Source organism: Rissa tridactyla, chromosome 6 (assembly GCF_028500815.1).
Source record: "Rissa tridactyla isolate bRisTri1 chromosome 6, bRisTri1.patW.cur.20221130, whole genome shotgun sequence".
Classification (NCBI taxonomy): Eukaryota; Metazoa; Chordata; class Aves; order Charadriiformes; family Laridae; genus Rissa; species Rissa tridactyla.
In genome coordinates, this window is record NC_071471.1 from 69,983,344 (window position 1) to 70,011,214 (window position 27,871).

Below are 27,871 nucleotides of genomic sequence, written 5' to 3' on the forward strand. Positions count from 1 at the left end.
CCATCCCCGGCCGGTAGCGCGCGCTGACAGCGGTCCCCCGCTTGCGGGAGGGCCGAAAATGGAGGAGCTGTGCGGTGTCGGGGCTGCTGCCCCGCTGAGGGGAGACGCCGAGGAGCCTAAGCAGGTAACGGCAGGGAGGGGGGCACCCCGCTCCGCCCGCCGTGTTGGCGGCTGGTGTAGCAGGGCCGGCCGGGCTGAGGCGCGGGGCTGTAAACACAGCCCACAGGAATGTTTTAAGTTGCCTCACAGGCGTACGTCCTCTTTCCAGTTTGGCGAGTGAGGGAACGCTGTTGTGTGGAGCGGAGTACAGTAGGGAACGTGCTAATTATGATTAAGCTTTAATTGTAAGCAGTATTTCTGTTGTTATGCCTAAGTGCAGTGTGGTGCATTCTATTTACATAAATAGTGTCCTGTGGATCTGTTTTTCCCTTGACATATATCAGTTTAAGGCTCTTAACGCAAGTGTGACAGCTGCGTGTTTTGCTATATTTGAAAGGAAGTATGCAGTCATAAGGCTTACTCATTAAAGCAGAAACGTGTTTAGCTTTAATGGTGGTGTTTGTTAGTGAACACTTACTTTCACGAGGTTTTGCAGCATTAGTGGGAATTATATTTTGATTTTGGCCTTTCTGAGTAATTTCACATTCCGTGGGGAGCTGACCTTAATAGCACTTTAGTCTTATAACTCAGGAAGTGGAGCATATTCTTGATGCAAGTGTCAGAATCAGGGTAACTGAAATACTTTTGAACACGTATAGGAGAAAACTGAGCAAATGCAGGACAGGGCTTTGGTTGCTTACCATTAAAATTAGCTTATCATAGAGCAAGTCTGATCATTTTAATTGCTATTTTTTTATAAACGAAAGACTAATTTTTCTTTGAAAACCAGGGGTCAGTATTGTTTCTTGGTGGGAATGAAGTGAAAAGCAGTGCCGTGGTGAAATACTCATCCGCCCCACCACAAGCAGCGTTTGCCCGTCTTCAGGAGAAGACAGACTTGAAACTTCCACCTGCTAACTGGTTACGTGAAAGCGCCAAGCTGGGACCAGCAGGTACAACCATTCTTGGAAACAACAAAAAAAGTAAACCATTTTCAAGGTAAATAACAGCAGACTCTATTTATTTTTTTTTCCAGGATTTTAAGAATAAATCTAACAGTGAACTTGGACCCTGTGTAACCCAAAATATAAAGTACAGACTTTACCATAGCAACTGGCTATTGCTTTTTCTTAACCATTCTCCCTCTACTTTTTCATCCTTAGTTCTTGCCTGTATGCTATAATCTTGTCTCCTTTGTGATTAATCATGCTGATAATGCTGTTGATTATTATTAATTTTTTTAAGTGCATGTTGACACTTTGCCTGAGACAGGCAAAGTGACTTCATGTTCTGCTCTGGTTGTCTGTTGTCAGTTGGTCAAAACCAAACTAGATAGGTTCAGCCAGACATTCTGCTTTTGATAACAGGTGAAAATGGAACAAATGTTGTTCCCCTTGAAAGTTACTGGGCCAATTTATAGCTCTTCTGGATCTATAGAAAGTGGAACTGGCTAACTAATGGCAAAGGAAATTTCATAATTGTGTCAAGAGTGAATAAAGAAGGTGGAATAAGGGGCAGAACCAGTACGGATGTTTGTTAAATAGTTGGATGAGTTGATTTCAGAGTTTTTATAAATAGGAAGCTTAAATCCTGTGCTGAGTGAGTGAATTCACACTAAGTCAACTAGTTAGTGAAATTTAACGGTTTGTGAAGGGTCTGTTTAAATCCCCATAATCTGTTTTAGCAGGTGTACGTTTTTGAGCGGGTTAACGTGGTTCTCAGGGCTTTATGAATTTTTCCTGTTCATGTATTATGTTTACTTGTGTCTAGAGTCAATATTAAAAAGCTAGTAGTGAAAGTATAAAATTTTGGACACGCATCATGTATTTGGTTGGGTTATAGTAATATCTGGTTTAATTTGAAAGAATGACCTGTACATTGAAGTATTCTAATTTAATACCTTGTAATTTAAAGAGGCGCTAATGAAGGTGGCTTATTAAGATACAAGGATGTGCTTGTTAAAACACGTAGGCCAGTTTTAGAAAACTTACATAAGAGATAAAATGAAGTGACAGCTGCTAAAATGAAAGACTTTAACATGCTTAATGACTTAAATACTTTGAAAAACTGTTCCCATTTTTAGTGTTAAAAATAAATAAAATGAATGTCTCTAGTTTCCCATAGCTGTCTTAAAGAACGCTAAATAGTTATGATTTTCTTGATTTCAACAAAACTTAAAATACATTTTAGAACGTCTTGAAATTGGATCTGAGCACTTCCAATAATATCTTCGGAAAACTTGTAGAATGTCAAAATGATTCTGTTTATTAACTTTAGATTGTTACACCTGATAATGTTTAGCTAGATTCTTCTTTTGATGAAGTAAAAGCTTTCAAAGATTTAATAAACTTTGGAGAAAGAGATCTCTATTTCCCGTCACACTGCATTTATCTTAATGTGTAATGTTTTCCAAACAGCTTTGGGATGGCATATGACTTCATTGACTCGGTTGGAAATGATGTCGATGTTGTGTCTGATTCAGAGGTATGTGTAACTTTAAGTTCCATCATCCAAACTCTTATGTTGTATAAGCCTTATTTTAAGATGCTGTCATGGCGTCTGGCATCTTTTCCCTTTGAAGGAAAGCAAAGATCACCTAGTGAAACACAAACAGATCACCTAACTCTTGCTGTCATTTAAGGGAGTTTTGATCACCGAGTAAGACGTGTACAGATAAAATCGTATTTCCTGTGGATTTCTACAAACAATCATCAGCTAAAATATGCAGTTTAGTGAATGCAGCACATCAGTCTTGCAATGTAGTTGTCTTGTGTCTTTGAAATTGGTTATTTGGATATAACTTTTTTTTCTGTTCTTATCTAGAAGAGATAACTCCCTGTCCAGCTTCTTTCCTCTGATTTTTGCTGGCTTTTTTGGTGCTGGTAATATCTGCAGAATTAAGATGAGGCTATTCAGTAGAGGAAGCATACACGTTTGACAGAGTTTTATTCAGACTTAGATTTCTATCCAAATTCCTCTGGATATCTGACACAGCGTTGGTATTCCTGTGGTGAAGATAAAGCTTTTAAAATCCAGACCATCCACTTGCATTTTTTGTCACTTTTGATGATACCTGCGATGATCCAAAGAGAGAGTATAAACCATGTATGTGGTTTATACTGACTGCTTGGTCTCTTTATCGTTGTCATTCATGTTCTCTGACCTCAACAAATACAGCTTCTTGTGGAATGGCCGCCTTCAAAATCACTGGTGCTATAAGGTTTTATTTGCCTGCCCATGCCGCTCCAATATTAGTAGTGTGTTCTTTGCTTTCAATTTCCTAAGAATTGCCTTACAGTGCAGTATAATTAGATTGAATATTATCTCTGTTCTCTTTTCTCCTGCAAGAATATTAAAAAACTTCTGAAGATACCTTATAGCAAGTCGCATGTGAGCATGGCAGTACATCGCATTGGACGGACGCTTCTGTTGGATGAACTAGATATACAAGAACTCTTCATGAGATCATCTCAGGTTAACCATTTGTTTCTTTGTTAAGTATGTTATAATGTCAAAATGCATTATTTCAAGAATACTGTAGCCAGTAAGAAAGCATATATGTATCAAAATTCTTGAGACTCATATGCAATTACAAAAGGTGCTCTATTCTGCAGCAGTCGGTTTACTCGTGAACCACATCTGGTGTCCTATATTTATGGTATTGTAGGATTAAATTACAGTCCCACTATTTATTGCTATATTACTGTTTTTATTATTAATAAGTATTTTTTACTGTGTAGCCTCTTACTATGTATCTGACTTTCTAATGAACTCAAATTTTCAGTAAGAATATAACTTTTCTAGAAGATACACTTTCATTAAAGGACCAATTCAAGACCTTAGCTGTGAACTTATTTTCTGGGGTTCTTTTGTTGTTGTGTATGAGTATTCATAAGTGAATAAGGCCCTTGATTTACTTTGTAGATGCTTCTTGATATTAATTTCATATCTATGATATTGCCTAGACAGGGGACTGGACATGGCTGAAAGAGTTTTATCAAAGGCTGATCGATCAGAAGTGGCAACGAAAAAAGAAGAGTAAAGAACACTGGTACCAGAAGGCTATACTTTCTAAATTTTTGTATTACAGGTAACCTTACGTCCGCATGAATCTTGAATTCTGAACCAATTACTTTTGCCTGGTTTGTTGTCTTGAAGTAAATGATAAAATTCCATTATGGTCTGTCTTATGTACTGATTTTATCCTTATACAGAGGAAATTGAGGGATGAGATCAGGAAATAACATGTAAATGTTTTAACAGAAACTGAAGTATTTTAAAGTAAAATTAAAGTATTAAAGGATAAAATAAACAGCATGGCTTAATTAACTGCATATCTCAGTATTTCTGGGTTTGAGGGAAGAACAATTTAAAATATACAAGGTAGATTGTGACACCTGCTGTAATTTTGTAGGAGTTTGAGCAACTTGTCAATATAGCAGTCTTTCAGCATATTAGCAAAGTCTTTCTCTGAGAACAATGCATCAAATACAACAATTCTAAAATAGATCTCTTTGCATATTGTCGACTGAACTTTTTAATGTTGCTTTGTCAGCATTAATGGTGATGGAGCTGCTCAGCCTGTCCCTTCCACTTCAAAACAGCACCAGGAGGGTCCTGTTTCAGGTGAGAGTGATGAAGCCGGAAGGGCCTCCTGGCCAGCTCCGTTTGAAATGCCTTCTTCATTATCTGAAGATCCGGGTGCCTCTAACCAGGTTAGTGTATATGTGTTTTAAATGACACCTTACTTTTTCTAGAGACATATGTATTGAAAGGTTTTCAGAGGTGCTGCTGCAGTACTCTTTGCTGAAAGAAATGAACTAAGGCACGGGAAGATCTTGGCAATATGTGCAATTTAGCTTATGCCAGTGTTTCAGAGCTCTAAATTTCAGAAATTTTTTTCTGTCACTGTAATACTAAACACATACTTATCTATGCGTTTCTGAGAAACAAAACATTTGGCTAGGAGTAGTCATCAATGACTTTACTTAAAAGTAGGAAAATCTGATATTCAGAAGGTGTGTACGGAAGCCTAAGGTTTTGGCCTTTCTCTTTAAATCTGCCATTAAAATGAATCTGCACGGCCCTGAATTTATTAGGTGAAGAGGAAAATGAAGATCTATGAAAACATTTGCAAAACAGTGAAGCAACATTTACAAATACTTGGTATGAGATTACGCAAGTGGAAGGGAGAGATGTGTATAGTAATTATGCAACAAGTTGTGATTAGCATTAGGCCCTAATCCAGGGTTTCAGTCTGTGGCTAAGCTTATTTATGAAAACTGTTAATTACTGTGGGTTTTTTGAGTAATATAATACAGGAATTGATTAAATTTTTGAGAGGTCGAAAGATATGTTCTATTCAGTCTATGTTAATATAATAATGATGCTCTAGTTATGCTTAGACAGTATTACCAACTGTCTTGCCAAATGACTTGGTCATCTAATTTATGAAGGCTCGAACCTACATTAGCCATAGAATTGTAACTGCGTGTCTTGTGGTGTAGTAATATTCTAAGTGGAGAAATATTTAAGTACATGAAAGCTTTTAGAAAAAGGACTGTTTCTCTCTTCCACCTTCCTGAGGAACTATTGCCTATTATGGCAGAATCTTTATCATAAAGAAGCTGTGGTGCATTTGGATGGTGTCACTTTAATTTATAAGACATTAGGATAGAGGCTTTACATTCTGGAGACTGATAATCTGGTGCTGACCATGGGGTAATAAAGGATTTCTGTAAAAACTTTCTCATTTTTTTCAAAGCCTATGACAATATTAAGCACAAAACTTCGGTACTAGCTAAGAACCATTCTAGTCACTGACCAGAGGCTTTTTGTAATTTAATACGTATTTATTTAAAGAAGTTAGAGGTAAAGGTTTTTCCCTTATATGCTTTTGTTGTTAAAATTTATTTTAATGGCCTAACTTTACCTTAGCAGCAGAATCACTCCTTATCCTTGTGCTTTCCACAGGGAAGTGTGCCTCTTGAACCCTCATATATAGTGGGGCATGTGGCCTCAGCCCCCAAAGAACAAAACCTGACTACTTTGTTCAATGACGGGGAAAACAGTCAGGTATGCTATATGTGAAATTTGAGCTCAAACACTGAACCCCCAATTTAATACAACATTTTAAAATTGGGTCTAAATTGGAACGAAGAGAAAAACTAAAGCCCCCTGTAGAAGTAGCTTTTGTGGCATCTGTGATTTCAGTCTTTTAAGTTAATGTGAATGCATAGCATAGTTCATTACGTGCTGTCTTTTATTTGCTGCTTTTGCTTCTTGCTTTCTCATAGTTCTGCAGAATGTCATGGAGAACATGTTTTATAACAGTGATTTATAGATCAATTTTTTTCTCTTAATGAAGGGACTTAAAAATGACTTCGTTCGTAATATCTTGTGGACCTTTGAAGATATCCACATGTTAGTAGGATCGAATATGCCTATATTTGGAGGTGGGAGATACCCTGCTGTGAGCTTGCGTCTCAGGTGGGTTTTTAAGTTGAAGATAAACGTATGCCAGCCTTGACTGACTTGTTGCTTTGCTTCCTGTTTAGCTGCCTGCCTTTTGTTTGGTTGATTCGTAAGTTTTACGTGCAGTTTAAAGAATAAAATTCATGCTTTAGACTTTAAGTGGTGATGGCATGGTAAAGCGCTGGAAAACAGAAACAGTCCCATAGCTGTGCCACTGCACTGCGACTTGAGATGCTCTGCTGCTTTTTCTGGCTCTGCAACTAAATCTTTATTTGGAAGTACTGTCGCTTTGCAACCTTCCTTCGCTTCAGTGTGAACGTTGAGTGTGAAAACACTTCCGTACATTTAGTCCTTAATTTCATTCTATTGCTATTTTTAGAAGAGGGCTGTAATATCTCTCTTACCAGGATTTTGGATTTCAATAACTGCCAGTTGGGCACTTCATAAGTACTTAAAATTTGTGACTATAGTAGGACTAAGTTCTGACTGTCTTACTGTTCACTAATACTTTATGTGGATCACTGGATTACTGTTTGTTTGGTTTTTTTTTTCCCTGTTCTTTCCTATGTATAGTCAAAGAGTGAGCAAAAACTAAAGCTTGCTTGATGTATTTGTCATCTTTTTAAGACATCTAGGAATTAACAGTACCTTGTTTTGCAAGGAATTTTGGAAGGTCTGGGAGAAGGCTTGCAGTATAATTAGTTGTAGCTAATACTGCTGTTCCTTTAGAACTTTTTAAGTACTTGTTACCTTGGTAATAGTGTGACATCTGAAGCCTGTTAAAGTTTCAGTATTAGTGTGGGCAAGAATTCAAAACTGCTAAGGGAATGTGAGTGTATTCCATTGAAGAGATCAGTACATCTGTTTTGTTGGATATAATTCCATGTTTGCCTCTTTTAAAATAGAACAATTCACAAATAATTGTTTAGTATCATCTCAGGTGACTTAAATCTAAATCCCATTAGTAAACATCCTTAATATATTCTGAAGAGTAGATAAATACTTAAATAACACTAGAAATGGTTGTTTTCAGGGATAACAACAAGCCAATAAATGTGCTAACAGGAATTGACTATTGGTTGGACAACTTGATATGCAACGTACCAGAGCTTGTGATGTGCTTTCATGTTAATGGGATTGTTCAGGTAAGACAGTCTCTTTGCATTTATGCCTAGTTCATCCATTCTTCAGTTTCTGAAATTGCTTCAGTTGTAACAGATCTCTTTCTAATCTTACTGTTCTGACAAAAAGATTACAAAAATCCTTTATTGCAGAATGAGAAGCGTCTACACAGCTTGCAACAATCATCCAAAAATGCTGTATTCTTTTTCTTTTTTTCCTCCCTTCCGTGCATGCAAGGTTCCTTCTTCCCCCAATGTATGAATGAAGGCAAACATAAAAAAATCTAGCAGCAGAAATACACCAGTTTCTTACATCTTAAAATCTGTAGTGTTTGCTTGCCAAGAGAGATGCATACTTTTTAAACCTTTGTTTGTATTTGCTATTTTACAATAGACCACGCGTACCAGCTGAGTCTCTGTTGTAGCTGGTAGCATATAGTTACCAGGCTGACTAGTTTTTATTGAAGTAATAGTTAGGTGTTGCACGTTTGTGGGTTTTTTTTCACCTCTTATTCCCCTTTTACTTTACCATGTTTGTCATACAAATGAGTCCTCTTTAACACTTTTATTGAGTAATGTAATCAAGATGTGCTTGCTTTTATAGTAAATCAGAGAAATTAACTCAATTTATCGTGACAGCGTATCATAATAGTAGCCTTTGTTTCTTTTAGCAGCTGATAAGAGACAGTGATGTATAGATTTTGGAGGGGTAGGTGGCAGAAAACCTTCCTGATCTTGAGCTTTAACGTATTCCTTGCAGAAATATGAAATGATCAAGACAGAAGATATTCCCAATTTGGAAAACTCTAATTTTTCTACCAAAGTGATAAAAGATATTGCTCAAAATATCTTATCTTTTCTGAAATCAAATTGCACCAAAGAAGGACATACGTATTGGCTATTTAAGGGTAAGTAGATTTAAATCAATTTAAAAAGATTTATGTTGATGTCTTGTTGACTAATGAAAGCTCTTAACTTTCAGCAAGCGGGAGTGATATAGTAAAGCTCTATGACCTGACCACCCTTTGTGAAGAGACAGAAGACAAATACCAAAACCCTTTTACAATGCCAGTGGCAATTCTTCTATACAAGTGAGTTTTTACAATTTTTGTTGTAATATTTAATTCTTTGTGCAGTTGTGTTTATTAAGAAAAAATGTATCCTGCAGCATACTCATACATTTCGGAGTACTGCAGCAGCACCTCGGAAAACCTTTCAATACAGACCAAAAATTATGAAATGAAAGTCGTCTTTTACACATAGGCTTGGTAAGCCTCAGTCCCACTAAATCAAAACAGACTTTCTCCTTTTCACCATTTCTCATGTAAACTTCACTCTTACTGAGTAAGTCTTGTAGACCCATCATGAAGTTTGGGAGATCTACACTTGCAGTAGTATTGTATAAAGCTTTTCCTTTTAGCACGAAGAAATTATCCAGGGATTTACTAGTTTAACTTCCTTTTAGAGTTGCTTGCAATATGATGCTGAAGAAAAACCAGAACAAGAAACACTATGGCACTATCAGAACGTTGCTCCTTAATTGTCTTAAGTTACTGGACAATGGCAGACATCCTCAAGTAAGAATGACGTGTTTTCTCATAGCTTTGTGTAAATCATTGTAAAGCATCTGGTTTTATTTTTTGTGGTACTTCCTCCTCCCTCTGCAAGGGAGAGAAGCAAGCTACAGTTACCTACAGGTACATGCTGTTTGTGCTCTGGTGTCCTCTTTGCCCTCTTGAGTTTCAATTTGAATATCTTATTTGTTGGGTTGTCAGTTTTGATGGTGTGTTTTTTCTGGTGGGTTTTTTTGAGAAGTTGATTTCTTCATGCTCTAAACTTTTAGTACTGTGAATGTTGCTGCTGCTACAGGATAGCTTTTAAATGCTTGTATGTAATATCTCCTAATTCATCAATGTATTTTGAAACTATGGTAATGTGTAATATTAAAGTATGTAGATGAATAAACTGAAGAAGTGGGAGGGAATAATGCAGAACCCTGAATGCTTAGTCCTGTGAAAACATAACTTTCATTACTTCCTCATTCTTCTCCGTGCAACACCAGTCCAGAGAAGAGGAAGGGTAAATACCTCCTTACCATTAACTAAGAAGATAGATGCTGGTTGTTTTTTTTTTTTTTTTTTTTCTTAAAGACAGATTTTACCTTTCATGCCTGAATTAGAACAAAGGCAGAGAAGGTAAAAGCTGCTCTGAAACGCAGCATAGCTGGAGTTTGAGAGAATCAAAAGATGTGATTGAACAAGAAATTTGTTAGGATTGCACTCAAAAGAAGTAAACAGGATGATCAAGACCTGCCCTTATTTACTTATCTTTCTTTTAAGAAAAAAACAAACAAAATCATCTCGGGCCATGGTTGCCCGTATTCCCAATTCTTACCTTTATGCTCTTGCTTGCAAAGCAAGAGATGAAGATCTTGTCAGCTGGGGGTTAAAACCAAGTGTGGGTAAGCTTGATGGCAGGGGCTGCATGCACGTGCACGGATAGTTGATAAGATGCTGTCTCCAGCCATTTGCTTCTTAAATGATAATAAAATTCAGTGCTCAAAATATGGTCATGCAGTGTGTATGTGTACAGGCTGTATTTGCAGCTTATCAAATACCTATTTGCGTGTACTGTTTATTCCTTATTTTAAGACAAATTATATTGATGTTGCCTCTGAAAAGAAAAATTTAACTTGAAAACAAATCACTAATTCTTTTTTCTCTTACTTAAAAAGATTATTGCTTCAGCAAACTACATGCTATCAGAACTTTTTCAGTTGGATGAACCTAAAAAAGAAGACACTACAGACTTCCCTATAAATGGAAATTCTGATGAAAGTTATAGTGAGGAAGAGGAAGAAATGCCAGACAGTGATGAAAATGGTTCTTACAGTAATAGTTCTGATCCACCAGACGACAATAAAGCAGTGGCTATAATCAAATCTGTTGGAGAGTTATCAGTACCAGAAAAATACAAGTCTGTTCATCGAATACGTGTAAGTGAAATTGCAGATTTAAGGGTTTTCTTGAAAGATTTCAGTTCATGTAGCAAAGTTTGTTATTGAAATTCAGTTCCTTGTTAGTTTTCTTTTCAGATTAACTGAAGCATGAGCAGTGGGGAAAGAAACTTTTCATGAGCTGCTCATAAAATTTGAGATCTTTGAATTTTACAGTATCGCAGGTTTAATGTAGATTTCCCCCACCATCTTGCACATGTCCTTTATGGCATGATTCTGCATAGCTGGCTGCAGGAAAACTATTCCTGTTGCAGGAGCAGAGAAAATACTGCCAGCTGTGGCCATGTGTAAGAGCTGTAGGTGACTACAAGTTTGTGTGGATACCTAGGTTATCTTAGTATTTTTCTTCTGGAGCAAGAGTAACATTTTGGGTTTGTTTTTTTTTTTTTTTCTGGGAGCATCAGATACTTTGTATCCACAGAGATAGTCTTCGATTTCCCTCTTGAATTGTCTTTCCAAGGTAACTGCTCAGAATACAGCAGTTTGATTTCCTTGAAATTTTGGTTATAGTTAACTTTAAAAAAGAGGTGAAGCTTTACTTTGTACATGCGTACATGTTGTGTCTAAGGGGACACTGAGTGCACAACCACAGTATTCCTGAAACTTCATTAACATAAACGTGCTTCATGAAAGAATCAGAAGTGTAATATTGCTACCTTCATTGCGCTTTCTGTGCGTTGTTATTGAAACAAAATAGAGGGATATAAGAAACTGGGAAGATCAGTGAAGAAACTGTTCATAGCATTTTACTTTTTCTTCTGATGTTTTACTTGTCTTACCCATATAGGGTTGTGATTATGAAATGACTCTTGTTGGTCAAAAGCTAAACCTTTTTTCTAATGTCTGTGCTGACTAGCAAAGAGCAAGATTTCCTTAAAAAAAAAAAAAAAGAAAAGAAAAAAAAAAAAGAAAAATCAGTAACTCTTACTGCTATCTTAATTTCTAACACTTCAAGGTTGATCAGCTGAAAATACAACAACTTGTACAGGTGCAAAAGCACTCAATTTTCCCTTTCTTCTCCCTCTTCTACTCTATCCCAGAAGAAAACAAAATTACAACCCTCTAGAAAAAAAACCCCAAGGCAGTTGTTCAAAGGTGGCGAAAGTGCAACTTTGATGTTTAGGCCTAAGAAATAGTTTCTGTATACCATTGAATCTGCTTATGTTCCTGGGTCTGCATTGCAGACCATCTGTGGATGTTTTTGTAATTACTGTTATGGAATAGAGTCATCTCATGTCTCCTCTTCATATTGTCTTTGGAGTTACCAGGAGAGACCAAGTGCAGATGACTGGGTATATGAATTGCTCACTGAGGCAAAGGAAAGAAATACTGTGATGCTTTATAGTGTAGAGTTCAGATGTTCTGTGAACAGATCATCTTAATGCTGTCTTTCATTTGCATCTTCTAGCCGGTAATTTTGACATTTCATATGTTGAATATTTATTCTCTTCTTATTCCTTCCCTGCTGCCCCTCACTGAAGCCTAGCTGTGCATTTCCTGTCTGCCATGGCACTGAGGAGCGCTGCAGGCTGGTGCTCAACTACGTCCTGGAGGTAAGTTTATCATCAACTTTCTTATGATGTTTCACCTAGTACCCAGTTCTTCGTGTCTTCTGTATTTGATAAATATTGCTTTCAAGGCAAATTAAATTACTACTTCTTCTTGCAGGGCTTGAAGTCTGTTGACAGCAGTGTTAAAAAAGAGGGTGACCTTCCTGCAGCTGACCCCAGCACACCAATCCCATTGAAATATGAAGATGAATCCACCAGTGGTGGTCCTGAGTGTCTGGAAAAACAGATGGCGTTATTTTTAGACAAAAGTAAGTTGTATTGTTGTGCAAATAAGACCTTTCCAGTGCCAACACAAACTGCTGCTACTTTATTTTGATTATCAAAACAGTGTACTTATGAGTCACTAATTACATTATTGCCTGAGCCAAAGTAGTATACTGAAAATCAGAGAACAGTCTGTTCCCTTTTAAATATGAAAAGAATAACTCATTTGGGATAGTTTGCATATTAAAGCATTTCATTAGTAAACACGTAATTTTACTGGACCCTATTTAGATGCGGCTTTCAGTTAACTTACATAAGGACTTAGTATTTTGGGGTTTGGTATGTGGAGCACTGTAAGCTGTGTGGGTTGTTTTTAAAACAGCCTTTGTTCTTTTTTTTTTGACTCGGAAGTTTTGTGGAAGAACTTCTTACTTCTGCAGGTTTTTCTCCTACGTCATGCTTGCTGCTGAACTGCATATAAAATGTTAACAAGGGTTTTGATTTCTTTCTTGTACCTCTACAATTGTGGAAGGAAGCAGCAAATAAAAAACGCTTTGTTTGCTTAAATACTCAAACCTGAGAAGTTTCAGACTATAGTCTGGAACTATTTTGTTTTTCTGTGGAGTGCTGTAAAAGGGTATAGGAAAGTAGTAGAGTTCTCTGCAGGGTGGGAAGCCCTGTAAGCATAACCCAGAAAGAAATCTGTCTTGCATATTTTTACAATTCTTTATTATTTCCTTTTTCCTCCGTTCCCCCTTTGAAAATCTATAAATAACAAGAAAGTTCATTTTTGAGTTATTCATTTAAGCGTTCTTATGTTTCTCTTCCAACTTCATGATTGTCTCTTGAATGTCAGTGACCTGGAGATGCATGCATACTGTCTTAATTTTTAGCAGATATGTGACTACGGAATTTAACACTTCTATGAGACAGTTACATTGTGTTGAGCTTGCATAAATTCTGCACAGTACTATTAATATGGACTGTGAGACTTAATTTTTACCGAGATCTACTGAGAAATTTTACCTACCTCAGCTCAGCAGGAACAGTGTGTGCTGATTTCAGCTCTCCTTCAGCCAGGCTCTGTCTTCTGCCTTCACAATTTGGAACTGATGACACGTTGCAGCTGCTTGCCAGCTGGCAAGGAGAATGTCCACGTGTTAACTTTTTCTATTTAGAAACAAGTGTTTCCTGGGGGATGTGGGAGATAACTATTGCACAGGTAAAAAATATTTTAGTTGATTGCTGGAGTTCTTCCCTGAAGTAGCAGTACTAATACTTATTTAGGTCATAAGGGTTGAATTCAACCTAGAGAAAAATAGTTCAAACATAAGGGAGAAACTTTTGCTTCTCCAGTATGTGGGTTTGTTTGTCTTCTGTGATGCAAATTATGTAATTTCTCTGCTACATGTGTAAGTTTACATACATATAGAAAGGGTAAGTACTCTTAATTCTTGAAAAGAACTACTTCTGAATAGTATGTTGATACAGTATACGTGCATTCTGTGTCTTTAACTGTATGAGGTGTTACTGTATTACATTCATCTTTGTCCTAATGTAAACATGTAGTTCTTCTAGAACTTACTAAAGATCATGGGCTTGCAAGTCAGGCCTTGTAGGTCCACCTGTAAGTAAGAGGCTCATTTCTGTGTGCAGATATTGTCAGGACAAAATGTTGTCCTTTGGTATGCCTAAAGTCAGTGGCCTGTTCTTTCTGGTTCCATAATCACTGCAGCATCAAAGAAGGAACCTTCATAATCTTATGCTGAGGATGTCTTGAAACTAGTGTGATAAAGACATTGGTTTTCCTGTGGTTATCCAGCTCCTTGTGTTTTGGAGGCTGAACCCACAAATGGAGGATTTCTCACTTTGAGACTGTTCATACAGAAACATAGCATATATTGTCAGGATTTGGTGGAGAACATGACAAGTTATGCCTGTGGTTTTCCCCACTCTTTTCTACTGCTACCTAACAGAATATTCTTGGCCACTGCATCCGTCTTTCAAAAAGCTGATAAAGAATGAGAGGTTAGCTGCATTGTCACGGTGCTCACTGTATTCAAGCATGCCACTGCCAGGTGGAATACGTGGAAAAATTCCAAGTATTGGGTCCGTTTTGCAGATGAAAAATGTGGTGGCAGACAAGTTGGCATAACTCTACTTGTGCAGAGCTGTAATAAGGCAATTTACATTCCGTCTGTATACTGATGAAGCTGTGTCCAACCTCTGCCATATGTTATAGAGATGAGATTTACTGATGGAGTTCTGTTCATGTTACAGTGGGCTCATTTCAGAAGGGTAAGCATTCCAGTCAGTCAGGAATGATTCCTGGATCGTGGCAATATAAAATGAAACTCCAGCTCATTCTGAAATCATCAAAGGCTTATTATGTCCTATCTGATGCTGCTATGATTCTACAGAAATATGGGAGAGCATTACGATACATCAAGCTGGCTTTACAGTGCCATGGTAAGTTGCTAGAATGTATTTATCATCTGTGCCATTGCCTGTGCATACCTTTCATGATATCACCTACTTCCCTCGTGCATGATTTATCCTGGTGGCATGCAGTGACAAGTCTGACAACCATGTGTTTAGTTAAACTAAGTGTCTAGCTAATTATTGAGGAGGGAAGCCTGTAATAAGAGGAACTCCAGTCTCTGGTAGAAAGATGCTGCCATTTTGACAGATTGGGAAATTTAGGATGCAGATTTGGAGCTTCAGAGCACTTGAAGTTGGGAGAGTTGGTCCCGGTGCCAGGTCCAAGATAGCACTCTGTGCTCTGAATGCTATCGCTTCAAGCAGATGTTTTTTCCCTGGAAATGCCCATTTCATTTAAATATGTGCCTGACTCAGAAATACCAAACTTGTTCATCATCTGAATTGGATACTCCTCTAAAATGAAATACATCTTCAAGTACTACTGAGGAAAATGAAGAAAGTAAAATCGCGCTGTTTAGAATACTGCTACAATAATGAGAGTAACTAACTGGAAAATGCCATAGCTTAGTACTGCTATTTTGCTTCCATGTTTCTAGGGCTTGGGGTAGAGGGAGGCAGGAGCAGTTGATCTTAACACAAAGCATCAATATGCTTAAACAACAACTCAAAGCATTCTTCAGCTTATAGTCTTTTAAAGGCTTGAGAATCAAGTTTAAACTGTACATTTTGGAAATTAATTTTTCAGGCTATATCTCACTTGAGTTAATCTGTAGAAAGTCAGTTTTCCTTTAGTCAAATCTGAGATTAGCATTTTTAACTACCAGATTCACTGCTTGTCTTGAACAATTTAGTTGCTCTTTTGAAGCTGTCAGCTGTGTAGAGCAACTATGACTTCAAAATAGGTTAGTTCTTAAAAGAATATGTGTTTGAATACAGAGAATAAGTGTGACAGGTAACATAAAAACCAATTACATTGTCAGTCATTGTCAAACCTTTTGACGTTTAATTCTTTTCTTCCCCCTCTCTCGTACATGGGATTTTTTTTTCTAATAGATACCTACTGTTGTCTCAGTGCCAGCATGCTTCCCGAAGTATTAGTATTTCTTTGTCAGTGTTTAACCCTTTGTGGAGATATCCAATTAATGCTCGCTCAAAATGCAAACAACAGAGCAGCGTATCTTGAAGAATATAATTACCAGACAAAAGAAGATCAAGAAATATTACACAGTCTTCATAGAGAATCCAGGTGCCAAGGTATGATACTGATACAAGATAACTGCTGTAATTCGGTTATGTGACAAACATAAGTAACTTTTGTTGTGCTTCCTCAAAACACTGCACCAGTATCATTTCTGGAGGAGGGTTTATTACACTTCAGTTCTGTTTTCTTTGGAGAAAGCTTACTGTGCCTGTCATATGTAAGGAGGTTGTCAAGATACTACGTGACATGCCTGAAGCTGTAAAATAACTCAAGACAGTGATTGTTTAAGTAATGGGGTTGTTGCTTATCTGTAGAAATTGTGGGATCATTCTGACATGGGTGTTATGCTTATCTAGAGGAGAATGCCCAAAATGATGACCATCGCAGACTTAAGTTTGTTTGGAAATACTCTTTGACATGCAAGCTTTGCATTTTGTTTTCCAGTGTTTGCCTGGGCTACTGACTTGTCTACAGACTTGGAATGCCAACTTTCCGTCAGCTGTAAATGTTATGAAGCAGCTTATGAAATTTTACTTTTCAGTAATTTAAAAAACAAAAATCCAGAGCAGCGTATACAGGTACTAAAGAGGATGGGAAATATCAGGAATGAGATTGGAGTGTTTTACATGAACCAGGCTGCTGCAGTACAGACTGAGAGAGTGGGCAAGTATTCTTTTCTTCTACTTCTTGCTATTTCATGGAGTTACAACAATGATCGTGTTCAGTAGCAGTGTGAGAAATCTTGAATGTTTCTGATTATAAAGAAGGCATTTAAAGAACTTTGTAGTAAATAGTTTTCTCTAACTGATGTGGTGTAACTTTAATGTCCACTGTAAGTATTTGTCCACAATAGGTTACTGTGGCTTGTACATCATACTTTATGGTACCTAAACTGAATAATGAAATCTATAGCTTTGGAGGAATTCTTCTGAAGCGTGTAGACTGACCTCAAAAAACATGATGGAAACTTTAAACCAACTCTGTTGTAGAAGGGAGGGAATGTTGCATTCTGGATGTGTTCGGTTTAGCCCAACGTGAACAAGCCTAAGCTTAATTTAAATATAAATAAATAAAATAAGAATAAATAAATAAAATAAATAGGCTGAAGAATAGTCTGAGTGAACTCAGCCTATGATTTTTTTGGGGAAGTAAATCCTTGGACTCTTTGCTTTTGGGTGGTTTTCTTCCTGTTTGTTTTGTTTGGTATTGTTTGGGGTTTTTTACCTTTGAGGAAGTGGAGGTTGCCTAAGCTTCCCTGTAGGGTAAGATGTTTGGGGTTTTTTTGTTTTTTGAAAGCAAAGCCAATAGTGTCTTGTCTACAAGAAAGAGTGACATAAACTAGAACAAACTAGATGCTGGTGGTTCATTGTAAACAGCTTCAGTTTCCCAAATACCAGCTGTTCTCTGTGACCTTTGTCCAATTAATGTTTGAAGGATTTTGGGTTGTATTTTTAATTTTGTAATTTTTCATAATCTCCATGTTTTTGCAGAACTACTATTCAGCTGAAGTGAAAGCTCAAATAATGAATTTCATTTGTCTGTAAAAGTCACTTTTTCTTATTTAATACCATATATAAGTAACTGCAATACTCTGAAGATTACTCTGAGGGGAAGAAAAAAAAAATCTGTGTTTTATTCTGTTAATTTCCGCTGGTTTTTGTGTGTCATGTTACTACAATTCTTTTGAAAGTATAATATGTGTAATAGTGCACTTAAGTATTAAGATTTTCATTCATTTGAGGTTTTCTTAAGAGTATTTCCCATTAATTGAGTCTTAACCACCCTTAAATTCTAAAAAGTTACTTACAAGAAAAAGAACATAATGGAAATGTTTGTTCAGTACCTTTCAAGACTTTGAATGAGATGGTAAGCCTTGTGTCTTATCCCTAGTGAGTAAAAATGTATCAACGACAGAGCAGCAACTCTGGAAGAAAAGCTTCTCTTGCTTTGAAGAAGGAATTCAGAATTTTGAGTCCATTGACGATGCAACCAATGCTGCTCTTCTGCTCTGCAACACGGGAAGACTCATGCGAATTTGTGCTCAAGCACACTGTGCAGCTGAAGGTGACTTCAAAAGAGAGTTTTCCCCAGAAGAGGCCCTTTATTATAATAAGGTAACATCATACTATTTTTAGAATGGCCCATACCTTAATACGCCTTTTACCGTAGAATATTTATAAATAGCTCTGTAAATATCTGTGAGTCTTGATGAAATAACTTGAGAAACCTGTCCTTTTTTTTTTTTTTTATCCTGATCCTTGCTGTATAGGCTTCAGTATTATTGTTGAGGTTTGATTCCATTGCTCTGATATAAGTGCTGCAACATTCAGATCTTGATGTTTAACAGGCTGCAATACCACATAAAAGGGAGATAAAAATGTGTGGTCACCAGCAAAGTTATGACCAAAATGGGTGTAAGGAAAATACTGAAGAAGGCTCAGACAAATTACTTTGGAATGCCTCCTGGAGAATGAGTAAAGGGAATTAATTTCTAGTTGCTATAAACTTAAGCAGGACCATGTATGTGTACTTTTTTATTTTTTTTTTTTTTTATAATCCATAGGCTATTGACTACTATCTGAAGGCATTAAGGTCACTAGGTAAGAGAGATGTGCATCCAGCTGTTTGGGATTCTGTGAACTGGGAGCTGTCTACTACGTATTTCACTATGGCGACTCTACAGCAGGATTACGCTCCATTATCTAGAAAGGCTCAGGAACAGGTAAAAAAGAGCATTTGTGACAACACCTGAAAAAATAAGCTATTGTCTTTCTGAAGAACTAAACAGTGAGCAAAACTGATGTTAGAGTAACTTGTAAACCTTCATGTGATTGAAGAATTTGGGAAGTAGTTCATATAAAAAGTCAAGTGACTGAACATTTTACAGTTTAAGGCTTTGCTTAATGAAAAGATAGTTCTGTAGTGCCACAAATAGAGATTTAACCCTTATATTTGCACATAGTGGTGTTCTAGTTTTAAAATAATCACGCTACATCTTGTTTTATCTTGTAGATAGAGAAGGAAGTTAGTGAAGCCATGATGAAGTCCTTGAAATATTGTGATGTTGATACAGTGTCTGCACGTCAGCCTCTCTGCCAATATCGGGCTGCAACCATCCACCACAGGCTTGCTTCGATGTATCACAGTTGCCTGAGAAACCAGGTATCTGTACAGACTGGTTTGGTTTTCTGTATAGGTTCCATACTTAAGATGTTCAATATGTGTGGAGATTGATAATCATCCTTCTACCCGTCGTTGGGATATATTTATTTAAATGATTTGACCAAAGAAATATGAGGTGGTTTATTTGCAAATCATTGTGAAATATAATGCTGCTTTTAAGAGCAGTCTGTCCTTTATAGAATGTATTGAGTTCTATGGCTCTGTCTATTCTGAGTAGTTCCGTGCTCTCAGCACAGAAGCCATTGATGATAACTGTTTTCTTTGGTTTGGTTTTGCATCCAAGCCACCCTTCTGATGCTTAAGCCAGACGGCCTTCTGCTAGAACACAAGCATATGATTTATTAAAGCCTTAGGGTAGACTTGCATGTCGCTTTCTGATTATTTTTTTTCTAACTTATTTTTCTTTATGCTTAACTTAGTTCTAGTTGGTGTGAATTTGTTAGCATTAGTTATGAAATTATAATAGCTTTAGAGACAGCTGGCTGGTGATGTATTCTAGACACATGCAGACATTTTTAGATGAACCATTATGAAGTGAGCAGGGGAATGATTGTTGGTACCTTGTGTACCAACATAGGCAGGTTTTTTCTAATGGTTACTTCACGAGCATACCAACTGTCTGGGATTTATGATGTACCTTACTTTGGGTGCAGGTTGGTGATGAACATTTGAGGAAGCAACACCGTGTACTTGCTGATCTTCATTACAGTAAAGCAGTACGACTCTTCCAACTCTTGAAGGATGCGCCCTGTGAGTTCCTTCGTGTGCAGCTGGAAAGAGTGGCATTTGCAGAATTCCAGATGGCAAGTAAGTCTAGCTCTGTATTACTACAACAGCTTTTCCAAACTACCATGACCCATTTAACTTCATTTTTAGGTAACTTTGTATATAAGAGCAGGAGTAATCTGTTCCTCAGACCAGAATTTTCTCCAAGAGAGAAGAGTCATTTTTATCTTAGTAGTTTTAGCTGACTAGAACAGTATGCACTTCTCTTGAACTCTTGAAGTCTTTGGATGGAAGAAAAAGTGCAATCTGTAATGTAACCCATTTGTGTCCTGCTTTTTACTTTTTTTTAGGTCAGAACAGCAGTGCTGGGAAATTAAAGACTTTGTCTGGGGCCCTGGATATAATGGTGAAAACCAAGGGTGCATTCCAGCTCATCAGAAAGGAGCTTGTGGCAGAAAGTGAACAGGTAAACAACAGTCAAGTGGTGCAATTACCTGCTCCCTTGTATCTATTGCATTCACATAAAACTGGTCATTTGGCAATTAAGATACCAATTAGTTAGTTTTCAGTAGAGCTAATTGCTTAAATAGTGTGGACAGGGTTTGAACCTATTGCAGTTCTCTTCTATCCTCTTAAGTGGAAGTTGATAAAAAAAATTACTCTAGAACACGATCCAGAAATGGATTAAAACATGTTTGTATATGGATGGATACAGACTGACTGACTGAGTGAACGGGGCTCTGTGCAACTCTGTATTATCTACAAGAAGGGTCAGAAGGAGGATCTGGGAAACTGCAGGCCTGTCAGCCTGACCTCAGTACCGGGAAAGATCATGGAGAGGATCATCTTGAGTGAGCTCTCACAGCAAGTGCAGGGCAGCCAAGGGATCAGGGCCAGCCAGCAGGGGTTTAGGAAAGGGAGGTCCTGCTTAACCAACCTGATCTCTTTCTGTGACCACGTGACCTACCTTCTGGATGTGGGGAAGGCTGTCAACGTTGTCTGTCTGGACTTTGGTAAGGCCTTTTACACCGTTCCCCATAGCATTCTCCTGGAGAAGCTGGCGAATCATGGCATAGACAAGTGTACTCTTCACTGGGTTAAAAACTGGCTGGATGGCCGTGCCCAGAGAGTTGTGATTAATGGGGCGAAATCCTCTTGGCGGCCGGTCACCAGTGGTGTCCCTCAGGGCTCAGTTTTGGGGCTGGTTTTGTTTAATATCTTTATTAATGATCTGGATGAGGGGATTGAGTGCACTCTCAGTAAGTTTGCAGATGACACCAAACTAGGTGGGAGTATTGATCTGCTTGAGGGTAGGAAGGCTCTACAGAGGGACCTGGACAGGCTGGATCGATGGACCAAGGCCAACTGTATGAGGTTTAATAAGGCCAAGTGCTGGGTCCTGCATTTTGGTCACAACAGCCCCAAGCAACGCTACAGGCTTGGGGCAGAGTGGCTGGAAAGCTGCCCAGCAGAAAAGGACCTGGGGGTGCTGGTGGACGGACAGCTTAACATGAGCCAGCAGTGTGCCCAGGTGGCCAAGAAGGCCAACAGCATTCTGGCTTGTATCAGGAATAGCGTGGCCAGCAGGAGTAGGGAAGTGATGATGCCTCTGTACTCGGCACTGGTGAGGCCTCACCTCGAGTGCTGTGTTCAGTTCTGGGACCCTCTGTACAAGAGGGACATTGAGGTGCTGGAGCGTGTCCAGAGGAGAGCGACCAGGCTGGTGAGGGGTCTGGAGACCAGGGCATATGAGGAGAGGCTGAGGGAGCTGGGCATGTTTAGCTTGGAGAAGAGGAGGCTGAGGGGAGACCTCATTGCCCTCTACAACTCCCTGAAAGGAGGGTGCAGAGAGGTGGGGGTTGGCCTCTTCTCCCAGGTGAATAACGACAGGACCAGAGGAGAAGGTCTGAAGTTGTGGCAGGGGAGGTTTAGATTAGATATCAGGAAGAATGACTTTACTGAAAGAGTGGTCAGGCACTGGAACAGCCTGCCCAGGGAGGGGGTTGAGTCACCAGCCCTAGAGGTGTTTAAGAAACGTCTAGATGTGGCACTTCAGGGCATGCTCTAGTGGCAGAGATTGTAGGTGGTTTGGTTGGACTTGATGATCTCAAAGGTCCTTTCCAACCATGAAGATTCTATGATTATCCCTTAAAAGCCTTCTTAAAGGACTTAAGAATTTATGTACAATATAAATGGCAAATCTCTATATGGAGTATATTTAATATTGAAATACTAAAATGTGTAAGGTTATCTGTAGCTAGGGTTAATCGGTTCTTGATGCCTAAATAAATAATTACTTGTGATGTATGCTGATGTGTGTTCCTTCCTTGCTGGTAGTTTGAGGAACAGATTGAATAGTGAAATCCATATTTTCCTGATATTTTTATAACTAAATACTCCAGTATATACATACATCATATGCAGTTGGTATAACTTTTGTGTGGATACGAGCTAACTACTGACGCCTCATAAACAGGGTGTCATAACAATTGTGACGTTGGTCCCACACCTGTAATGAGTAATCGAACTTACAAATGTGGTTGTCTGACTTAACTGAAGTACGTTTAAACGGTGGAGTCGAGTGAAATGTTTTTTGGTTTTCTCTTCCTGTAGATAAGCAAGGATAAAAGTAGTGCTGAGAATACGTCACCTCATGATTCCTCTACTGGCCTTAACAAAGAAGAAGTATTGAAACTGCTTAGTATTTTTGAGTCCAGAATGTCATTCCTTCTCCTCCAATCCATTAAATTGTTAACTTCGACCAAAAAGAAAATTGGGTAAGTTGAACCTTGATGTGTGTGTGTGTAGATGTGATTCTCGTCCATAAATACGTACAAACCACGTACTCCTAAGCACACAAGAAAGTGTGATATTTATTCTTTTATGGAGGTGACTTTTCTGTGTGGAGGAGGAGCCGAGAAACGCCTTGATCATCTATATCTTGAAAGTTTTTTGTGTTTTTGTGTGTAACTGAGGGAATGACCAATAAACATCTTTACTGAGTATGTGTAGGCAGCTTTTTTCTCTCCTCTTTCCTGATCGCAGGCCAGGACTGAGCGATGACAAAAACGTCAGACTGAGTTGTTATATTCAAATAGGAAAATAAATAGTTTGTAATCATCACCGGAAGTGCAGGGTACAGTTACGAGTCACTGATGCTTTATCATGCTCTGTGCTATCTAACTTATCCTTTAGAGGATATAAATCCTATGTCCTTTGTAGTTATAAACTCATACACAAAGCAGTTTTACTTGTACTGCCATAATTTTGCTGGCATGCTTCTCGCTTTTTTTTTTTTAATCAAACTGTTCGCTTGGAGAATGAGGGATGTGTATATGGTGTCCTTTATCTTAACTGACATTGGTCTTCGTCTGTGACAGAGCACTTGAAGTTAGTGGGGGTGAAACTCCTGTGTACTGCTGATCTTTCGATATATCCTGATGATAAAATATGTCAGTGACAGCATAGTTTAGCAAGCAAAATGCTTGAGAATAAATGTAGGCACATCAGTAATGCTGTAAATAGAGTGGGGAGGATCCTCACTGGTGTTTAAAGAATTTTCTAACGTCTAATGGAGTACAATGAAGACATAATCTTCTGTCTTGCTGCTGGGATTCAGAACAAACGTGGCTTCTCCTGTTTGTGTTGACCTTGAAGTGTTGTTGGGATGAGGTGTGCCAGTGGGATTCCTTACACTGCTGGTGCTTCTCCTGGTTAGATTTGAACGTGTGTGGTGTTGCTTTTGGGATCCAGAAAATACCTTTTATTCCCTCAGCAGCAAATGTGTTTGCAGAAGCTGCAGCAGCATATTATTGCTGTTTCTAGTGTTATATAAAGTTAATTTATGAAAATGTGGCATTAGTTCTAGTATATAGTTCCAGAGAATTCTTTTATTGTTGGAAGTTGTGTTAATAGGTTTTGAGATGGAAGCACTGCAGATGCAAGTGCTATTTTGCTAAAGGTAACTGTGACATGAATTCATTCTGCACAGTAACTTGTTTGATGACAGTAGGAGCCTGGCAAATAGAAAAACACGAGCCAAGAAGAAAGCCCAGTCCTTCTTAGCAGTGGTTTGTTTAGATGCGTTGTTCCGTGCTTTTACTCTTTAAGTAAAGAGCTTCCACAAGGTGGCAATCTGAAGATATGAAATGCAGAGGATAAAGTATAAATTGTACAGAACCAAGTAGATGTCCAAGTAACTGAGTAAATTGTTTTAGTTCTGTTATCCCGTAATATGGGTAAGTGTTGTAAAACAAAGAACTCCTTGGGTTTTCTTTTGTGGGTTCCTTCCCCCCATTTACTTTCTCATCATTGTCTCTCTCCAGTGGGGTTTTGTACCGAAGATTCCATTTAGGGAATGTGTTACAGTTTGAATACTGTGAAGTGGGAGCGTTGCTATAACACCTTAAACTTTTTTTAAACAACGATGTATTGAGGCTAAGCTTAAAACTACCTTTTGCTTCACCTTTCCAGTACCTTGTGTACTTCTTGTGTACGTTTCCTCCGTTCTGCTGCGTTAGAAGGAGAAGATACCGGCTGCCTTCTGTTCTAATAGCAGGCTGAAAGGGGAGAAAATTGGAGCTCTCAAATGCTATTTCAGGGTCTCAGATGCACTTTGGCAGACAACAGGAGAACGTGTGGTAAAATTAATGTTTGATAGTGAAACTTGCAGACTAGCAATGAAACTGGGTGAAATCAGTTTTACCCTCTAAAAATGAAATGCATAAGCATAACTGAACTTGGCTATGTAAATGGGAAGAAAGAAGTAATTGAAAGTAATACTTTGTTCTGGGAATTCTTGTAATTTATCCTGGAAATACTTCGCATTTCAGTGGCTTTCTATTGACTACCTGTTCTGTTTAATAAATAAACCTGTCTGATTTCTGCCAAGTGTTATGAATTTCATCTGCTTCACCATTTCTTGGTAATTCCCGGAGCATTTGCAATTAAACTGACTGCTGCTTGCACATATACACACTTAATTTCTTTATAATATCAATGGCAGCTTTTTTATTTTTTCTCTTTTGTAGTTTGGGTCACTTGTTTATTAGTCTTGGCCATTACCTGTAGCAGAGCAGGGTGGGAAAGAGGAGGCACTGGAGCAGGAGCTCAGCACGTGTGTTATAAGTGATTTACAGTATTTGTCAAATGGAGAAAACTGGTGGGAGCTTTGCAGACTGGCAAAAGAGGAAAAGCTCTTTTGTGCAGAGGTATTGAGCGTGGAAGAGAATCCATTGTAGGGAAATAACTGAGATGTTTAGAACTGGAGAGGACAAGGCCGGATCATGGGCTTCAGACTTGAATGGGGAAACGATGCCTATAGTTGTGAAGAGGGGAGAGCTAATGGCAGGGGAGCAAAGAGATGGTGTCTCCCACGTGTTCGGGTGTCTGTCTGCGTTTGGCATCGTCAGATTAGACACTGATTTAGACAAAAATATGGAGTTCTGGCATGGGGATCTGGATTTGGAGGGTTTACGACGTGATTCGGGATTATGAGTTAGTAAAATGGCCAGAGTGGAGCCGAATAAAACTTGGCACACCTTATCCCTCCTGCAGTATCAACAGAGGCTGTGACTGCAGCGCTGCAAAATGGCAGGAGAAGGGGACTAGGGAAAAAAGAGACTCAAATCAAAACACCAGCCGTGTGGTTTCACAGGAGTAGTCATCCGTGTTGTTGTTTAATAATTGTGTTGATAATTTGCAGAATAAAATACTGTGGTCAGGTTAATAGTTTGTATTATCTGTTTTCCTTTTAGGGGCATTAATGAAGAAGAAGCTGTTCTTAAAACAAACAAGCAAGTTTACTCCCTGCTGTTGCGTGCAACTGCTAACAAAAGTATGACGCTGCTAGAACGGATAGAGGTAATCTTAAATTTGCTGGAGCAGCTGACTCCAAGTAGTGAGGCCAGTAACGGAGAAATTCAGTGACTGAGACGCTGCAAACCAGCAGGAACAGTGCCTTGCCTTGGGGATCACTGGTATTTTTTCCCATGTGATGTTTGTATTTATTGAAGGTGATAATATTGCCGGCATTGTTACACTGTACATCTGGGAAAGAACAGGAATTCCTTTTTATCCTGTGAGAACTCTGTAACGGCTCTGTTACTGGTGTTTCTTTGTTTGAAACGCCAAATTGGGGTTCTGCATATAAACATAACAATTCCTTACGTTGGAGAAATTAATGATTTTTCTCTTACAGGTAATGGGCTTTGCAGTGATATAAATGTTTTGCATAAAAATGTAATCTCACAGTTGCTCTGGTTTGATATTTAATGAGATGTACTTTGTAAGCAAAGCTTCATTGGAACACGTGAACTAGTAACACGAACCGAAGTTGTACAAGGCAAGTTCTGCTGAATGTGTGGACACGCTACTTTTCTCACAGTTCCTGTCCTGCACAAAACTGTGTGCCTTCCGAGCTTTGATGCAAGGTTCTTGCGATTATTAGCCATCACTGGGACTTCACTTATCCCAGAAGTGGTTTTAGCTGTGTTTGAATTGATCAAGAATAGTATTATCTTTTTCAGACTTGAAACTGTGAATAAATGAGAACATATTTTTAAATAAAAAGATTATTTATTAAATATAAACTCACGAATCAGTCTGCTTTGTTTTTATTGGCTATGACTTATGACCCTCATCAGAGAAGCAAACTGCTCAACAGAATTAAAACTATCTGAAAGGCAGCGAGGGCTGGAAAAAAATCTGTAAAATCCGGCCTAACAAATGAGCGTGGTCCTCATCTCAGCGTGTGAGGACGCTGGGGTTTGGAAACATGTATTATTTAAAGATAACATTTTCAAAAATGTAACATCTGATGTCTTAATGTTGTTCTACAAGTATTTGCTTCATTATTGTACAATAACAGTATAAACACACTGTTTATTTAAAGGTAGTAACAGCATGCATTTGTATTATTTGTTTTTTAATCTCTGTGTACTTGCAAGTAGTGAATTTAACTATTTAAGGTGCTTGTTTTGAGGAGGTGATTCTTATTGTCATGGTGTGAGATACACCATAATGCTGCGGTGTTTTCTTGTTTTTTTGGTTTTTGTATGGGGCATGTTTTCACCCAGAAAACCCCCGTTGATAGAAATTTCTATCCTGACAATTTAAACATGGTTTTACAAGTGGATCCTTAGATCTGGCTTCAGAAGAAACCTGAGTTTCTGATGCACCACAGAGCACAAATGCACCCGAGAGAAGCAAAAGCTCCTTATGAAAGGATGAAAGATGGAGGCGGGGTACGGAGCTGTTCTGTTGCTTCTGCTTTGGAGTGACCGGTTTGAAAAAGAAGGCGGCGGGGGTGGCGCTTAGGTTTCTGTGTCTCTTCCTGCCTCCCAGCGGGGGGCTGGCTCCCTGGAACACCCCTTACACCCCCCTCGCTTCTGCTGAGGGCAAAACTGCAGAGAATTGAACAGTGGGTTTCTGATGCTTGAAATTGTTATCGGGAAACCTGGCAATGGTGAGGGATAAGAGAAATATGTTCACGATGAAAATCTTTTTCAGAGCAGAGGCGCTGAGGGGTGACTAAGCAGGACGGCGGAGACCAGTAACAGTAGAGCGAGAGAGATTCCTGGTTAGAGAAGGGTCTGCTGATCCGAGTGCTGCTGGCAGGTTCCTGATGGTACGGGGAAACTCTAGCCAAAAGCCTCTGCTCCGATCAGGTTTAGCAGGCGGCCTTCACGCACAAGGTCGGCGTGGGCACTGCTGCCGTTTTCACTTCGTTCAAGAGGGAAAGTCTAAAGGTCTGTCCCAAAGAGAAGTGTCAGGCTAGAGCGCAGTCTCTGGCCCTCCTGGACTGATAGGCTTTCTTGGAAGAGATCTGGGCTGC

The 27,871-nt window shown here is 38.6% G+C and overlaps 1 protein-coding gene across 2 annotated transcripts; it reads left to right on the plus strand.

Moving 5' to 3' along the window:
- The first annotated feature begins 4 nt into the window (after positions 1 to 4).
- Positions 5 to 26,632, plus strand: EDRF1 (erythroid differentiation regulatory factor 1). 2 transcript variants are annotated; one of them, XM_054207580.1, is made up of 25 exons: positions 5 to 124; positions 890 to 1,098; positions 2,517 to 2,583; positions 3,448 to 3,573; positions 4,065 to 4,189; positions 4,655 to 4,814; positions 6,073 to 6,174; positions 6,467 to 6,588; positions 7,607 to 7,718; positions 8,455 to 8,602; positions 8,677 to 8,785; positions 9,160 to 9,271; positions 10,429 to 10,689; positions 12,192 to 12,263; positions 12,379 to 12,529; positions 14,766 to 14,954; positions 15,981 to 16,181; positions 16,573 to 16,795; positions 18,023 to 18,242; positions 18,692 to 18,850; positions 19,141 to 19,290; positions 19,965 to 20,118; positions 20,388 to 20,503; positions 22,651 to 22,814; positions 25,794 to 26,632. In XM_054207580.1, exons 1-25 carry the CDS (start codon positions 59 to 61, stop codon positions 25,963 to 25,965), a joined length of 3,690 nt encoding a protein of 1,229 aa, XP_054063555.1. In that variant the 5' UTR covers positions 5 to 58; the 3' UTR covers positions 25,966 to 26,632. The 2 variants fall into 2 exon arrangements, with proteins under 2 accessions (XP_054063555.1, XP_054063556.1); XM_054207581.1 differs by lacking the exon at positions 6,073 to 6,174.
- Positions 26,633 to 27,871: the final 1,239 nt, after the last annotated feature.

What these genes read in the sequence shown, in the direction of transcription:
- EDRF1 (XM_054207580.1), top strand. Translation starts at nt 59, where the DNA reads ATGGAGGAGCTGTGCGGTGTCGGGGCTGCTGCCCCGCTGAGGGGAGAC. An exon ending in ACGCCGAGGAGCCTAAGCAG is followed by an intron (nt 125 to 889) that starts GTAACGGCAGGG and finishes TTTGAAAACCAG; the next exon opens with GGGTCAGTATTGTTTCTTGG. An exon ending in ATGACGGGGAAAACAGTCAG is followed by an intron (nt 6,175 to 6,466) that starts GTATGCTATATG and finishes CTCTTAATGAAG; the next exon opens with GGACTTAAAAATGACTTCGT.